This window comes from Dasypus novemcinctus, chromosome 12 (genome assembly GCF_030445035.2).
Source record: "Dasypus novemcinctus isolate mDasNov1 chromosome 12, mDasNov1.1.hap2, whole genome shotgun sequence".
Taxonomy (NCBI): domain Eukaryota; kingdom Metazoa; phylum Chordata; class Mammalia; order Cingulata; family Dasypodidae; genus Dasypus; species Dasypus novemcinctus.
The window spans coordinates 38,076,445-38,093,531 of NC_080684.1; the positions used below are offsets into that span (position 1 = coordinate 38,076,445).

The 17,087-nt window shown below is 50.7% G+C and overlaps 2 protein-coding genes across 2 annotated transcripts; both read left to right on the forward strand.

The window, feature by feature from the left end:
* Nucleotides 1–476: 476 nt before the first annotated feature.
* INHBC (inhibin subunit beta C) lies at nt 477–11,498 on the forward strand. The gene is made up of 2 exons (XM_012520755.2): nt 477–1,036; nt 8,789–11,498. The coding sequence occupies exons 1-2, from the start codon at nt 724–726 to the stop codon at nt 9,529–9,531; spliced, it is 1,056 nt and encodes a 351-aa protein (XP_012376209.2). The 5' UTR covers nt 477–723; the 3' UTR covers nt 9,532–11,498.
* Nucleotides 11,499–14,293: 2,795 nt separating this feature from the next.
* On the forward strand, nt 14,294–15,813 carry INHBE (inhibin subunit beta E). The gene is made up of 2 exons (XM_058308305.2): nt 14,294–14,679; nt 14,934–15,813. Exons 1-2 carry the CDS (start codon nt 14,397–14,399, stop codon nt 15,686–15,688), a joined length of 1,038 nt encoding a protein of 345 aa, XP_058164288.1. The 5' UTR covers nt 14,294–14,396; the 3' UTR covers nt 15,689–15,813.
* The last annotated feature ends 1,274 nt before the right edge of the window (nt 15,814–17,087 follow it).

The window sequence follows — 17,087 nt, forward strand, 5'->3', positions numbered from 1 at the left end:
AAGGCCCCGCACCACCTTCAGATTTCCCTCTGAGGACACATGATCTCACTGGGGCACCTCCTCTCCCCTCGCTTCAGACTGGGGGGGTCTTCAAGTCCCCCCCGGGGCTAGATCCACCCCTGGGGCTAACAGAGGAGTCTGGATTGTGAGTCCCAGGCAGGAAAGAAGGGCAGGTGGGGAAAGGGCAGGCTTGGAGAGGACGGCTTCTGGCAAAGGAGAATGCAGCTCTCCACTGATGATGACCCAGAGAGCCTTGCCAATAGCCCCCTCTCTTCCGAGTCACCCTCTAATGCTCACGCCCCACTCCCTCCCCTTTCCTCTGGGCTTGCCAGCATCGCTCACAATCTGAGGAGGAATTTCAGCTCTAACCTTTGTCCCCTGGCAGCTCACGTGGGTAACAACTGTCTCCCAACATTGGCCAAGGGACATTTTTTTTCCCCCAAACCAACCAACCTCCCCCACATCCCCCACATCCCCCACCCGTACGTCCCCTGACTAGGCTCTGGCAGCTCCTGCCAGGATCTACCGGGGGCTGGCTTCACCTCTCTGTCAGATGTCTGGCTGCACCGTGATCTCCTGCAACCTGGAGTCATGCCAGCTGGACACACACCCCGCCAGGGGCGCACGGCAGCCAGGACACGAGCCCCACAGCTGCTGAGACCCTGAGCCCCGGGCTCGCAGCTCGGTCTCCACTGTGTCGCTCAGGGAGAACCACTTCCAGCAATGGCCTCCTCACTGCTCCTGGCCTTCCTGGTCCTGGTTCTGGCCCCAGTGGCCACTCCCAGAGCTGGGGGTCAGTGTCCGTCATGTGGGGTCCCCACCTTGGACCTGGCGAGCCAGCGGGAGCTGCTTCTCGACCTGGCCAAGAGAAGCATCTTGGACAAACTGCACCTCAGCCAGCGCCCGACGCGCAGCCGGCCTGTGTCCAGAGCTGCTCTGAGGACTGCCCTGCAGCGCCTCCGTGGACCCCCACGGGGGACACTTCCACGGGCCAACAGGGCACAGGAGTATGAGATCATCAGCTTTGCTGAGACAGGTACGTTCCTGGCCTGTAGATCTTCCCCCAAACCTGACCTCTCAAGGAGAGGAAAAGTTTCCTCATTAACCTAGCCCAACGCCCTCTCCCAAACCATTCCAACCCCTGCCTCCCACAAACTGTGATTTCCTAAGCCCAGGCTCCCACCCCCCAGGCTCTCTGAGGTAGCTCGGACCTGACCAATGAACAGCTAGGGAGTCGGCAAATTCTGTTTCTTCCAAGACTGCCTGCCCCCATCCCCACAAACTTCCACAGGTTATGAGTCCGTCCACTTCCTGGGCCTTGGACACAGGGCCTGGGAACTGGGGAGTCTGTCCTTTCTCAGGCCCCAGGAATGAGCCCCTTTCTCCCCGCCTCCCCCCCTCCAGGTGCCTCATTTGGGCAAAAAAAGGGGAAGTAAAATATCTGGACTATGAAATCTCACCACCCTACCCCTGCCCTCTGGCCTTGATATTTCAGGGCCCCGCTCAGAGGTGGGTAGAGGCTAAAGGGGAAGAGAGAGTTACTTCCACAGAGTGGGGAGGAGCTGGAGACTGTAATGCACAGCTGGCAAGATCAGGAATTCGAAGACAGGACCCCAGAAGCAGAAGAGCACGCTGACCTCGCCGACCTTTTACAAGCTCTTTTTCAGGCCCCAAAGGCCCTTCCCATCCCTGACCCTTTTCCCCTGGACAGGGCCTGCTCCCTTCTTCCTTCAGAACCTAGCGCTCCCATCCTCAAAGAGCCCACCTGACCTGAGTGGCAGAGGTACCCCCGCCCCCTGAACCACCTGCAGCTGAGGAATCCTCTGTGTCCACTTTCTGTGAAGTCTCTCTTCCTACAGAAGCGCGACTCCTTGAGGTCAGGAACTGTCTTTGATTGCTCATGTTTTCACCAGAGGCTAGTGTGGGTTAGAAATAACTAGCATTTTGCGTGATCTATTTATCTTAAAAAAAAAAAAAGACAACAAAAAATTTTAAAAAAAGGAATAACTAGCACTTATCCAATGTTTATTGGTTTATTGCATTCTAAATCCTTTACATATTAGACCCTCACAAAACCCAATGAGGCAAGTGCTTCTGTTCTCCCTATATTAGAAATGATGAAACTGAGGCCTGAAGAGGTTGAGTAACTTGCCCAGTGTCACATGTCTGATAAGTGGTGGAACCAGCTGGCCCAGCTCTGGAATCCATGACCTTGACCCCTATACCACTCTGCCTCTTGTAAGCATAGTAGTTGCTCAATTAGAAGTAGTGGTTCAAATAATCAAGCACACTGGAGGTCAGCTTGACCCAGTCTAGAGACCCCAGTAGATGGATGAGGCCCTAATCTAGTTCAAAAGGGAGTTTCTGCTGGTGATTAAGAGTACAAACAGGGCGCTCCAGTTGCGCAATTGGTTAGCGCGAGGTACTTACAAGAGTACAAATATAGGAGCCAGATTGCTTGGGCTCAAATCCTTGCTCAGCCATTACTAACTGTGTGACTTTGTTGTTAATAGATAAGTTTTCTCATTTATAAAAGGGAAATAATGAGAGAATAGTTGAGAGGATTAAATGACTTAATACAGGTAAAGTGCTTAGACAGCCCCCAAACTGAATAAGTGCTATTTAAGTGTTACCTACTTTTTAAAAAGTTTAATTTCTAAGGTGGGAGGGAGCAGGTAATAGAGGAAAGACTCAGCTCCTGTCACTGGGAATAAATTAATAAGAACATAAGTCAGAATGAAATAAATGCTGGGTAAGGGCACAAGAGCATGCTGGACCAGGAGTCATTCAGTGGGTCCTGGTGAAATGCTGAAGTCTTTCAGAAAAAGGTGGTAAATGGGCTGGCATCATAGATTAAGTTGGATATCAGTGGATAGAGAATTGTAAATGGCATATTAAATTGAGGGGGAAATATGAGCAAAAGTCCAAAGGAATAGACTGCACTGGGAGTTGAAAAGTAGTTTGGGGTGGATGAATATAAGGCTGGCAGATGGACATGAACCATGAGTCCCCCCAACACTGCAGTCCAGGGGCTCTTTCACATTGGTATCCCTGGTGCTTAGCCCAGTTTCTGGCACATGGTAACAACAAGGATGAACTGTCTCATCTTATTTGATGCTCACAACCACCCCATTAAATGGACTTCATTATTCCCATTTTTTTAAATGTAGACAGTGAGACTCAAAGATAATTCACATAGCTCAGGTCAAGCAGCTTGCAAGTGGCCGGCACAGGATTCAAACACAGTTTTCCCCAACTTCAAAGGCTATATACATGCCACATATTTGCAAATGAATGAATTCACAGAGACAACATTCAAGCCAGAGAGGGCCTGATCTGAGATGAAGTTAAAAAGGAAGTTTGGAGGTGAGGAGGCCTGATGCCTGGATTCCACCTTTTATATTTAAATATTTTAGCTTGAAGTTTTCATTCCAATTTAAGCTATCATCTACACCATAGTGTGAAAGAAAGATCTGAGAATTGTTGCTGGAGACAGGAAGAGAGAGAGCCTGGGGCACTAGGGAAACTAGGGTAAGGAAGGGTAGAAACCAAAGGGCGAGGGGCACTGGGGGCTCTGCGAGTTCTGAACTGGATACCCTGTACCTCTCATTCTGCCTAGTGTCAGTCCAAATATATTAGGTTTCAGGAAGAAACATCTTGAAAATGTCAATGCCTATGTTTGCCCAACCTGCTGAGGGGATGCCACTGTACACAACTTTTGTTTGCAGTATCTACTGCTTATTAACTAACCAGCCCAAAAGATAGCGGCATAAAACAAGGATGATTTATTACTTCCCATCACTTTGTGACTTAACTGGACTCATTGGACAGTTATGCTCCATCCACTGTAGCTGAGATCACTCATGAGGCTGTATTCAACTGGGACATCTAAGATGGTTTCTTTGCCTCCATGGCCTCTCTGAACATGGCCTATTATTATTCGGTAGTCTAGCCCGAGCGTCTTTAAAGTATGGTGGCTGGATTCCAAGAGGACATAAGTGATTAACTTCTCCTTGTATTGTGCTTGCTAATGACACATTAGCCAAAGAGAGTAGATGGCCAAGTCCAGAATCTATGTGGGAAGGAAATGCACAAAAGAGTGAAAACATGAGGTATTGGTCATTGGGGGCCACCATGTAACAGTCTACAGGAGGCTGCCTTCTGGCCCCTAATAATTCATGTCCTTCCCACTTGCAAAATACAGTCATGCTCATCTAAGACCCATGGTGCGTGTATTCACACCACAGAAATTAGCGAACACTAAGAATCGAGGCTCTTCTATTTCTTTCCTTTTTTTTTTCCTGGAGACCAGTTGTTAAACATTTATCAGCACACCAGTGCCTGAGACCTAAAAACACAAGTTATCTGCCTCCCATACACCTAACAGAACAACCATAATAGGTACCCCTCTTTAAAATGGGGGATGAGAGTCAGGAACACAGACAGATCACTGATCCATAGAAATTCTGATATCCAGCCAAGCATAATTCTCAGTCCACCCCAAATCCAGAATTCTCTTGGTTATGCTCCCTGGTAGGATTTACCCACTGCTCAACACTGTTCTTCTTGGCTGCTGGGTCCACCCTCTTAGCCCTCAGCTCCACCCTCTGAGATGTCTTTCCTTTGGTGTTTGAGACTGAGTAGTTTTCTCAGCCCGCTTCCTGCCTAAAGAAGTTGGGGGTCCAGAGACCTCTTTTCATTTTGAATTATCTCTGTCCCGTTTATCTCTCTCCCTGCTGCTTTCACTATTCAAATTCTCTCTTTCTCTCTTTTTTTTAAAGATTTATTTGTTTATTTCACCCCATCCCCTCGATGTCTGCATCTGCCGTGTCTGTTTGTTGTGTGCTGGCCTTCTTTTTAGGAGGCAGTGGAAATTGAACCGGAGATCTCCCATGTAGGAGGGAGGTGCCTAATTGCCTGGGCCACTTCCGCTCCCGCTTTGTTGCTTTTCTCATTGTGTTTCCTCACTGTGTCTCTTGGTTGAGTCATCTTGCGTCTTAGAAGTTGAGAGGGTCTACAAAACACCACCTTAAATTTTAACAAAGATCTTAAATCCTAACAAAGCATCTTATAACGGACCCTTTATTTGTTTTGGTTTTCACTCTGAGGCCATGTTTTATTGGCAGTGCCTTGGATCTGATTTTTGCCCTAAGGCTGTTTCTTACTTTGAGAAACTTTTGCCGGATGGAAAGAGATGAGAAAGGGTTTTATTTTTCAGTCTAACAAATTCTAGGTGGAAATATTTTCCCTAAATTCTGCTTAAAAATTGAAGAGTTCCTCTTTTAGTTCATCTCTCTCCTGAAATATCTTAGGCAATTGGCATTTTCAGCATTCTGCTTGGAAATATCTTTAGCTAAACTCACAATAGTTAGATGGTTTTTCTATCTTTCAAGTTACCACAGGCAATAGCCAATACGTAACACAGGTTCCTTTCTCCAGGTTTTAACAGCAGTTTCCTCACCACTCTTCCAGCCTCCACTAACAGTATTTTCATCATCCTTCCAACCACTTCCCACCTGCTAGTCCCAAAGCCAATACCACATATTTTAGACTTGGGTTATGGCAGCACTTCACTTCTGGTACTAATTTCAGTTACCTATCAATAAATAACAAACCATCTCCAAAACATAGAGGCTTAAAACAACAAGTCTATTATTTCTCATGGTTTCGTAGTTTAACTGGGCTTATCTGGACAGTTCTGCTCCATGTGATACAGCTTTGCTTTTTCATGTGACCTGCATTCAGTTGGGAGCTCAGATGGGGCTAGAACATCTAAGAAGGTCTCTCCTTCTCCAGAGTCTCCCTCCACATGGCCTCTCATTACTCAGTAGTCTAGCCCAAGTTTCTTTACACCACAGTAGCTGGCTTCCAAAGACAAAATCTTAATGTGTAAGTGGTTATCAAAGCTTCTTCTTGCACTGTACTTCCTATTGTCCCATTGGCCAAATCAAGTCCCACGGCTAAGCCCAGAGTTGACGTGGGAAGGGACTAATGGACTACACAAAGTCATGGCTATTGGGAGATGTTGTACATTGTTGTTCATAATGTACTAGTCTAACTACAGCCCCTGCTGGTCATGTGTTTGCCTGCCGTAAATGGAGTGACTTAAGGAGTTCTAACTATAGGGTGCTTGCTGACCTAGCAAGAAGAGGTGAGTTGGGTCAATCCTCTTCCAGGATTTTGGAATTGGGACACTGGAAAACCAGCTCACTTAGCTAGGAAGAGTTGAGTAAACAGTCCTAAGATTTAGGAGCTGGGCCCACCATTTTGGGACTCAAGAAAATTATCAAGGGAAGCAGAAGTAATACACAGAGCGAGAAGAATGGAGCAGACTTACCCAGAGAGATAGAGATGAGAGAGACCGTGTTGGCCCTGAGAGTTATTGAGAATAGTCTTATTCCTGATTTTCCAATTCACGCAGAGCTCGTTGAACTTTATTTCCTGTCCTTCAATGCCCATGATAGTGCGAGCTGTATCCTCACAATAAAGCACCCTTTACTTGAAAAATAAAAATAAAAGTAGCTTAGGTCAAATCACAATGAACATTTAATCACTTGTTGCTAAAAGAGTTTGGGTTTCTTTCACCAATAAGGTTTTTGAGTCCATGAATTTATGGTCCAGCCAAGTTTTTAGAAAATAATTCTGGTGTCACTGTAAAAGAAGAATAAAAGCCCACTCAATTCCACAAAAGTTTACTAAGTGCCTACTATGTGCCAGCAGTAGGGATACAACACAGGCACAAGCTCTACCTTCATGGAGCTTGAATTCTAGCTGAGGGGTAGAGGGAGGGTAGGAGAAGTGCAGAGTAAACAAATGAACAAAAAAGGAAACTGATCACAAAGAATGACAGGTGACTAAAAAAAGGCTACTTTAGAGTAGTGGAGAAGGCTCTCTGAAGAGAGACATTTGAGCTGAGTGCCAAAAAAAGAAGCCCATTATATGAAGATCTTGGGAAAGACATTCCAGGCAAGGGAATAGCAAGTACAAAGACCATGCAGTGGGTACCTGCTTGGTGAGTTCAAGAGAAAAAAAAAAGCCAGTCTAGGTAGAATATAGTAAATAAACAGCAGAATGACTAATCACACACGTTTTAGGTGTAGGTCGCATTAAAGAGTTTAGATTTTATCCAAATAGCAATGGGAAGCTTTTGGAGTGTTTTAAACTGAGGAGATTAAGCTGATCAGATCTGTGTAATTAAAAGAGCATTCTGGTGGCTGAGTGGAGAATGGTTTGGAGGACAAGAGAGAATCACTTAGGAAACTACTACACAAAGCTCAAGAAAAAGATTACTGGACCAATGTATAATGAGAAGATGGGAACAAGTGAAATTATATCACAAATTGGAGGCAGAACTGACAGATCTTGCATATAACCTCAAAATAGGGGAAGAAGAAAATCAAAGTCTGGCCTTGAACAAGCGTTTTACAGGCAAAAGGAGGACAAGGGAAAATTTAAGTTTGGATTGAGGGGTGGTAAATCTAGAGTTCTTTTTTTGAATATGTTATCTAAGTGAAATGTTAAATAGGCGGTTGGATATACAGGGAGAGGTCAGGGCCAGAGATATACATTCAGGAGTCATCAGAAGATAGAATTTCTCCACATCACCCCCCAGAGATGGCTCCCTCATCTGTCTGCTCGTTGTCTGCTCATTGTCTCTGCTCACTGTGTCTGCTTATTGTCTGCTCTTCTTCTTTAGGAGGCACCTGAAACTGAACCCAAGACCTCCCGTGTGGGAGGCAGGTGCCCAACTGCTTGAGTCACATCTGCTCCCCCAGCAGATAGAATTTAAAGCCATGGGAATTGCCGAGATCATTGTGGGAGTGTGGATAGAGAAGAGAAGAGAACTCAGACCTCCAACATTTAGAGGGCAGGCAAAGGAAGAGGAGCTGTCAAAAAAGGAAACTGAGATGGAGAGTCCCCTGTCAAAAAAGTCAAGAGAAGGAAATATTTCATGAAGGGGAGAATAGTTAACAGTGTCAAACATTGCTTAAAGATGGAGTAAGATAAATATAAAGAGTAGACCATTGAATTTGGCAACGTGGAAGATGTTGGCGATCTTGACAAAAGCGATTTTAGTGAAGTGAGGGGAAGAGAAGCCCAATTAAGTGTTTCAGTAGGGCAACAGAATGAGAGGAACCTGCAGCAGTAGTAATGGGCATAGAAAGATATGCACAGACCTTAGAACCATCGTAGTGAGGGATTGGAAATGGGAATGGGGAAGATGATGCTAGGGTTTCACAGGGTTTCTAGAGGTGATATGGAAGGTAGTAGTATCATCAGTTCAAAAAAGAACAGGAAGATAGGTTTCTAGGAAGGAAAATAATGATTTCTATTTGGGACAAATTGGCTTTAATGAGCCGGCAGGACAGTCAGGTGGCAAATTAAGTAGTTGGGAATTTAGGCCTGAAACATGGTGATTCCCAAATCTTTGTGTCCAGTCCAGATGTGAAAAATGATCTGGACTGGCTGTACAGATTTGGGAATCGCCAGCATAAAGATTGTGTTGGCCGACCACAAGTGTGGATAAGGGTTCCCCTCAGGGTAGAGTGAAAAGAAAGGAAGGTTAAAGACCTTTCCTGGGGCGCTCTCATTTTGAAGGGATGGCCAGAGAAAGAAAAGCCAGCAAAGACCAAAGTAGAATCGTAAGAGCGCTGCGTCACAGAAGCCAAGAGAGAAACAAGTGTCCTGAAGGAAGCAGCAGAGAGCTCAAGTATGGTGAGGAAAGAGCGGTAGCTGGTAGAATTGACCCTCTGAATGTAGGAATGACTGGGGCTTCTTGTGTCCACAGACCTCTCCAACATCAACCAGACTCGTCTTGATTTCCACTTCTCTGATAGAACCGCTGGGGGCATGGAGATCCAGCAGGCCAGCCTCATGTTCTTTGCGCAGCTCCCCGCGAATACCACCCGGCCTTTGAAAGTGAGTGTCCTTACGCCAGGCCCACACGACACCAACCTCACGTTGGCCACCCAGCACCTGCTGGAAGTGGATGCCAGTGGCTGGCACCAGCTCCTCCTGGGCCCTGAAGCTCAGGCTGCCTGCAGCCAGGGACACCTGACGGTGGAACTGGTGCCTGAAGGCCAGGTAGCTCGGGACTCAGTCATCCTGGGTGAGGCTACCCATAGGCCTTTCGTGGCAGCCCAGGTAAGAGTTGGGGGCAAGCACCGGGTCCGCCGGCAAGGCATCGACTGCCAGAGTGGGTCCAGGATGTGCTGTCGTCAAGAGTTCTTTGTGGACTTCCGTGAGATTGGCTGGCACGACTGGATCATCCAGCCTGAGGGCTACGCAATGAACTTCTGCACAGGGCAGTGCCCCCTGCATGTGGCAGGCATGCCAGGCATCGCTGCGTCCTTTCACACCGCAGTGCTCAATCTGCTCAAGGCCAACGCAGCGGCGGGCACCACTGGAGGGGGCTCTTGCTGTGTGCCCACTGTCCGGCACCCCCTGTCTCTGCTCTACTATGACAGGGACAGCAACATTGTCAAGACTGACATCCCTGACATGGTGGTAGAGGCCTGTGGGTGCAGTTAGGCGGGCTGGGGGGGACGCCCAAGTGGGATGGGGAAGCATGCCCTCACAGAGGGGCCCTTCCTGGAGGGGAGGGAGTGACCCCTTATTGCCTATGTCCAGAAAGCAGTCTCTCCTCCTCCACAAGCCATGGAAATGATCCCGCCTGTGATTCGAGCATCCCTGTACCATCTCTGTGACCACCAGCCTCTTCAGGAAGATAGTGCAACAAACAAGCCCCCCATGCTCATCCCCCACCCCAGAGACTCTGATCCACCTCTGACCATGAGTAAGGCCATCAGCTTCCCTAGCCAGGACACCCTTAGTTCCCCCTTAATCCTCCCCATAATCTGCTCTGCCTTCCTGCCCTTTCCACTCCATGGGCCCCACCCCAAGATGAGTTGACCCGGCCCCTTCCTCTGATCTTCTGGATCCCCAGGGAGCTCCTTTGGATTCACTAAAGAGTATGTCACTGTTTTCAAAAGCGAGGCTTGCCCTCCTCTCCTTACTTCTGTGTCTCGTGCCCCTTTCCTTCTTACCTGCCCAGGTGGGCTGCTAATGCCCTCTTTCACACAACTCTGCCCAATCTTTGTTCTTCTCTGCCCTCCTCCATGCCCACACACCTGAGCCCCTTTGCCCTCTGGCTTCCAGCTGGGTTTACCTAAGAGGAGAAACTGACAGGAAATCGAAAGGGGAGAAGGAGACAGAAGTCCGAATATTTTTTATGTCCTCTCCCTCTCTGCCTCGGTGCAGGGGTTCTCTGTGACTGTGGCTGTGTCCCCACAGCCTGCAGCTCCTGCCTGGCCACCCAGCTTGCCCTAGGCTCTGACAGCACCGCTTCAGAGAAAAGGGTCAGAAAGGCTTTTCATTCTGACTCTTCCCTGGGTGCTTCAACTTGCCTTGGTTCTTAAGACCAGTACCACTGTAAATAATTCCTTCACTAAGCCCTCTTAACGAAGCTCGGAGACAGCTGAGGGTGTCCTCTGTCTCCTGCCACGACCCTGACTGGCACGGAGCCTGCCTGCCCTGCCCATCCTGCTCTCTCCTCACACAGGTTCCTCAGGGCCGGATGGTTGCGTCTTTGCCTCCTCCTCCCCCAGGCTGCCGCCTTCTCCTTTCTTAGGTCTCCTCCACCCTCCCAGATGCACCTTTGCTGGTCTCGTGGCTAATAAAAACCTGTGTTTTATCTGCTCCTCTCCTTTCTCTGTACTCACTCCCCAAGATGAGACAGATCAGTCAGCAAGTAGACCGGCAGCCTGGGCACCTGCATGTGGCAGGAGGCAGAGGGATGGCCCAGAGCTGGCTGCTAGGACCTCGGACTCGCCTCCTCTTTACCGACCCCCATGCTCCACGCAGGAGTCCTGCCTGGAAGCTGGACATGGCCAAGGGACACTTGAGTGGGGAGGGAGAAAGAGAGGACGGCCTGGGATGGGCAGAGGGAGGCATTTGCTCTGAGACTGGGTCCTCTTTAGACCTTTGCCCTTCTTGTCCCACCATCTCCTCCCTGTGGTTGACCAACCCTGAACCATGGGGTCAATATTGTCTGCAGCCCAAGGTCGAGTTTGCGCAAAACCCATGTGCCCTCTGGGGAACGTGATGTCTGTGTTTGCTCAGCTTACCCTTATCAAGGTAAGAGGTCCTGTCCTGGAATAGGAACCCCAAGGGAGAAAGTCCTCCCAAAGGGACCTCCTGCGAGCTGCACATGGAATAAATCCTGAGATTTTTAAGTCTTCTGGTGCCTTTCCCTCCTTCTGCAAGTATCCCCCTCCCCGGCCACCCCTCCTCCTATTATAGTTTCTTCCTCCTTCCTTCCCTCCAATTTCAGCTTCAGTCCCCAGGGCCATGGCAAGATTTTAAGGGGTGTCAAAAAATTCAGTAATCAAGATCCATAATATTTTAATGCAGTTTGTTTGAAAATGAAAACGAATGTCAAAAATTTGTGACGAAACAATACAGCAAATTTAAAAATAAACCCAGGATCTCAGTGTTGATCCCTTTCTTTCTTGGCTCTGCCTTTTGTAAAGAGGGGAAAGTGTGGGTCCGTCTTCTTCCACACCTTTTCCTGGCCTCTCGCCCTAGACCCCTAAGACAACCACTCAGGCTTCCACATCCTTTCCCACTCCTCAGCCCCCAGCCAGGCTGGTGGTAGGGCGGGCTGGGAGGCAGATGGCTGGGGTATTTATAACCCCGGGAGCACTTCTTGGGAAAAGTGACTAAGATGCTAAGAGCATATTTATAGCTGCGTTCTGACGTAAGTGTCAGTGTGGAGGTAGGGCGGGCCAGGCACCGCAGCGAGGGGGTGGGAAGAGCTGGAAATTGGGGGCACCTGACAGAGTGAGGTGGGGGAGAGACGGAGCCAGTGACTCCCGCAGCCACTTCCTGCTGCTTCCGCTGGCCCTGGCCCCGGGCAGCAACAGGGCAGCTCTCCCAAGCATCCCCATGAGCAGACACCGCCACTCTGCAGCCGGAGGTTCCAGTCCCCAAGGTGGAGAGCTGTCAGTCGCCAGCCCAGACCCGGACAGAGATGCTCCCATGTGTTTCCGGGCCTGGAGGGGAGGGCATCCTTCTCCCCACTCCTCACCACATCGTGCCCGGAGTTTCTAGCAAGAGCCCGGTACCCATCACCAAGCTCCATTGCCACAGCTGAGGGTGATGACATCCAAAACCAGTGGTGGCAGGGATGCGGGCCTTCGGGATGGGCTCTGCTGTCCAGCAGTGGTGAGGGGGAGAGAGCTGAGGACCCAGCTTCCGCCTGGCTCCTGGTGGGGGAGGAAGGGTCCCCAGAGTAAGAGGTGGAGGAGCGCTGCTCACGCCACTCTCCAGAGCAGCGCCTTCAGCTGCAAGCGCTGGGCAGCGGCCCGCCTGCTGCTGCCAGTGACACGGCACTGCCACATGGTGGGCACTGGCGGTACTGAAGCCCATTCCCCAAGGCGCCACCCTTCTCGCTCTGGAGGGGGAGATCACAGATGGGCTCATGACAGCTCCCAAGGGCTAGTCCATCTGAAACCATCTGCAGAGCTGAAGCAAACAAACGAACAAACCCAAACACCCATGCCTGGTTTGGTGGGAGGGGGGCACAGCATGGGTAAAGCATGTGTATTTTGTAATGTTCTCTTGGGTGATTCCAAGGCAAAGTTTGGCTTAAGAACATCCACCCTAAAGCCTCAAACACCAGAATTCCCTTTTCTGCCAAGACACAAAATATCTTTTTAGGACAGTTAGTTCATCTTAGGTGACGAAGTAGGTAAAGAAAGCCAAGTCAATGAATTTGCGCTAAGGTGTAGATGGTTGCTAGCCCAACCCTCCTGAGTTTTTTTCATTTTAACTAATTGGTAGAATTTAAAGCCGTGTGGTTTTAAACTGGGTGGTCAGGTGAGGAAGGAAAAGTTCATTTGGTGCGCATGTGTTTTCTTGGCCTTCTAAGATTTTTGAGATAGATTATCTGTTTTACAGCTCGGTTTAGGAATTGAGAGAAAGATTTGAGTGACACTTTCTAGATCATTTATCTCAATATTCAAAAATAAAAATCAGTAACTCTAAATAAATAAATAGGCAGGAAATGAATAAAATGGAGCAAGGGCACATTTCCAAATCACACCCACTTTCCCCACAGTTTCTTGAAGAAACGGGGGCCTGCGGAGAAGCACCACCCTGAAAAGGGGGGGGAACCTTGGCCCTTCCATTTAAAGTCTGGGAGGAGGTGAGATAAGGAGGGCAGAGACTGGAACTAAAGTTGCTGCATCTTCCTGGCTTTGCTCTCAAAACAGACAAAACAATCCACCTAAAGTCCCCATTTCCCACCCCATAAAACAGAAACATGGCTGAGACAGTACCACCTCTAGGATGCCCCAAATTCAGGCAACCTTCACAGCTCCCGAAAGAGAAGTGGCTGCTGGGTACAGGTTCTCCAAAGACCCGTGCCTTCTGCCAGGCTTGATGGACTCTGCCCTGCTGTGAGATTGCATCAACTCCCTCCCACTCTGGGTTTCCCCAGACATCCCAGTAGCTACCCCTCCTATTGCCCACTCCACATCCCAGCCCTCCTCCACATGGTGCTCCAGTCCAACTGGACTCTGGGCAGCCAGCACAGGCAGGGTCAGGGGGTGACCGCCATGCCCCGTGGCACTGCCACCTCGACTCGGGCAAGAGGACTCCGTCCTCCCCAGCCCCCTACCTCTGCCCCCCCCCACCTAGTAATAAAGAGACCAGAGTTCTGGCCCTGAGTCCTGAGGACTAACCCCTGGAACTCACAGCTGCCTCATGGTAACTGCTGTGGCTGTGATTGCTGGGCAAGCTAGAAAGCCTGGAGGGATGGGGGGAAATCATTCCTTCCCACCCCTCTCATATGGAGTCCCCTCCCCCAAGTCCCAGACCTTGGGGACCGAGCATGTGAAATCATCCTCTTTCTTGCATCATGCGTGTGCACATTGCCTCCCCCCACCCATACCCCTACCTCAAGCCCTGTCACCATGGCCAGATGGTGAAACCCGAGCTCTGGGTGGGTGAGGGGACCTCCACCCCCTGCAGGGGCCTGATGGGCAGCCCAGTGGGCCAATCCTGGGGCTCAGTGGGTAGGTCTGTTGGCTGAACACTAGGTGGGGAGCCCAGGTGACTGGCTCTAAAGAGGCCCCAGGTCAGTAGCCAGGCATGAGCTGCAGGGGTCACACTGGCAGACGAGGCTAATCGTCTGCTGCTGCTCATCAGACGATCCACTTCCAGCCTTGCTGAGTCCCAGGCAACAGAAGACTGGTGGCTCTACCCTCGGCCAGGAGTAGGTGTGGCACTGGTGTCTGCTGCTGTTGTGCCTTCATTAGCTCCCGTACACTCAGACTCAAAGGAGCAATTGCCTGCCCTCGGACAATCCCAACCTGGGGCCATCTGCAAGGATCATGGGGCTCCTCTGGCTGGTGCTGCTGTGGGCACTGGTGTGGACACAGGCAGGGTCTGTATGTCCCTCCTGTGGAGGCCCCGCATTGGCACCTCAAGCAGAACGAGCTCTGGTCCTGGAGCTCGCCAAGCAGCAAGTGCTGGAGGGCCTGCACCTGACCAGCCGTCCCAGAATCACTCAGCCTCCACCCCAGGCAACGCTGACCAGAGCCCTCCAGAGACTACAGCCAGGGAGCGTGGCTCCAGCCAGCAGGGAGGAGGTCATCAGCTTTGCTACCATCACAGGTGCGTGAGAGAGAAATGGGAGAGCAGACAGGGAAAGGGGGCGGGAGGGAGGCCTAGCAGAAAAGGCAGAGGGAGTGGAGTGCGGTAGGAGAGGCAGGTGTTGGGGCAGGGGCCAGTCGTGGTGGATGCAAGGGAGTCCCAATTTCTTCTCAAGGTGGGTGCTAGGGAGGGCAGTGGGCAGGATGTGGGGGAGTCTCAGAGGAACGTTTCACTGCTGCTCACATTCCTCTTTCCTCTTTGCATCTCCCGGGCAGACTCTTCTTCAGCCTGCAGCCCCATGCTCACCTTCCACCTGTCCACTCCTCGGTCCCACCACCTATACCATGCCCGCCTCTGGCTGCACGTGCTCCACACCCTTCCTGGCAGCCTGCACTTGAGGATCTTCCGCTGGGGCCCAAGGAGGAGGCGCCGCGGGTCCCGCACCCTCCTGGCTGAGCACCTGATGACCACCCCGGGCTGGCATGGCCTGACTCTGCCCTCTAGTGGCTTGAGGGGGGAGGAGTCTGGAGTTCTGAAACTCCAGCTGGACTGCAGGTCCCTAGAGGACAATAGCACAGCGGCCCGACCAGGGCAGCGGCTGGTGGACACAGTGGGAGACCAGCGACCCTTCCTGGAGCTTAAGATCCGGGCCAGTGAGCCTGGAGTAGGCCGGGCCAGGAGGAGGACCCCCACCTGTGAGCCTGAGACCCCCTTATGTTGTAGGCGAGACCATTACGTAGACTTCCAGGAACTGGGATGGCGGGACTGGATCCTGCAGCCCGAGGGGTACCAGCTGAATTACTGCAGTGGGCAGTGCCCGCCCCACCTGGCCGGCAGCCCGGGCATCGCTGCCTCCTTCCATTCGGCCGTCTTCAGCCTCCTCAAGGCCAACAACCCTTGGCCCCTGGGCACCTCCTGCTGCATCCCCACTGCCCGAAGACCTCTCTCCCTCCTCTACCTCGACCACAATGGCAACGTGGTCAAGACGGATGTGCCAGATATGGTGGTGGAGGCCTGTGGCTGCAGCTAGCAAGAGGCCCTGGGGGCTCGGAAGAGGTCACATCGGGGCTTCCCAAGCAAAGGGCATCTTGGCAGGAGGCATCAGATTCCTGATCCACACCCCCACCCATAGACCAGCTGGCAGCCCAGGCTAACTGGGCTGACTGACCCCCGTGTGACCCAAATGGGTGCTCTCTCGTTAAGACTCCGGTCTATTCCAGGCTGGTTGATGTGCGAGGAGATGAGTGAAGTGTTTCCTCTACAGGGGTCTACCCAGAAACGGTAATTTCCTGGCCTAAGCCCTCTGAGATGACAGGGGCTAGGGAGGGAGGGAGGGAAGAAGACAGAGAAACATAACTTAGTCTCTTAAAGAAGAGAAAGTCCAAGAGGAAGCAGGCAGAGGGCCCAGCTGGCCTGGGGCTGGGGAAACAGGCTGGCCAAGGGTAGGGGCTGTTGAAGTGCTTTAAGGGAGGGTCAGGAGGGAGAAGGGAAAGGGCTGAGGGAGAGTGTTTGGGAGAGCCCCAGAAGGGGGAGTCAGGAGAGAGGGGTTGCTGACCCCAGAGTAGTTCCCTGTTTTCCCCAGGACCCAATGGGGAAACAAACATTTATACTTTCCTAATAAAAAGGAGGAAAACAAAAATCAGCGGTATGAGTCATGAAGGGCTGGGATGATGGTCCAGAGCAGTGGTTCTCCAAGTGTGGTCTGGGGACCCTCGAGGTATCTCTGAGACCTTTTCCTGGGTATCCACAAGATCAAAATGATTTTCACGATAACACTCAGCTATTATTTGCCTTTTTCATTCTCATGATCTCAAAAATGTACAGTGGGGTTTTCCAGAGGGTGCATGAAGTGATTACGTCATCTTTCTGACATCATTGTTAATGGGATGTGTGCTTGTATATTCTTGTGTTTTGAAATGCCCAGTTTGAATTTCTAATATGGTAAATTTATGGATATAAACCCTATAAACAAAATCTCAATAATTTTTAAGAGTGAGTCTTGAGACCAAAGAGTTTGAGATCCACTCGTCTAGAGAACTGGGTAGGTGGGGAGGAGAAAGCTCTAGGTTCCAGGAGAGCCTTCCCTTGGAGGAAGGGCATGTGGCTGGGATGGGAGCACTCCCTTCCTTTCCAGTGACCATTGCTCTGGCCTAACTGGTGTCTGGGTCAAAGACATGTGGGGGAGGGAGGTTCAAATAGGACTCCCATTGCCCTCCCCCCACATCCCCCACACAATTATTACCAGTCTTTGCAGGGCCCCAAACCTCTCCCTAGCTTCCTTTTCCCCATGACTCCCAGGCCAAACCGTGGACCCCAGACCCAAGGACGAGGTCCTTGGAAGCAGAGCTCAGACGTGCAGGTCTGCCTATGGGGTAACAGGAAGGGAAAAGAACTCTTTTCCCCCACAATATTTTTTCCCCTTTCTCATA

Coding starts and splice junctions, on each gene's coding strand:
- INHBC (XM_012520755.2), top strand. CDS start 724: ATGGCCTCCTCACTGCTCCTGGCCTTCCTGGTCCTGGTTCTGGCCCCA. Junction 1,037..8,788: donor CATCAGCTTTGCTGAGACAG/GTACGTTCCTGG, acceptor TTGTGTCCACAG/ACCTCTCCAACATCAACCAG.
- INHBE (XM_058308305.2), top strand. CDS start 14,397: ATGGGGCTCCTCTGGCTGGTGCTGCTGTGGGCACTGGTGTGGACACAG. Junction 14,680..14,933: donor CAGCTTTGCTACCATCACAG/GTGCGTGAGAGA, acceptor TCTCCCGGGCAG/ACTCTTCTTCAGCCTGCAGC.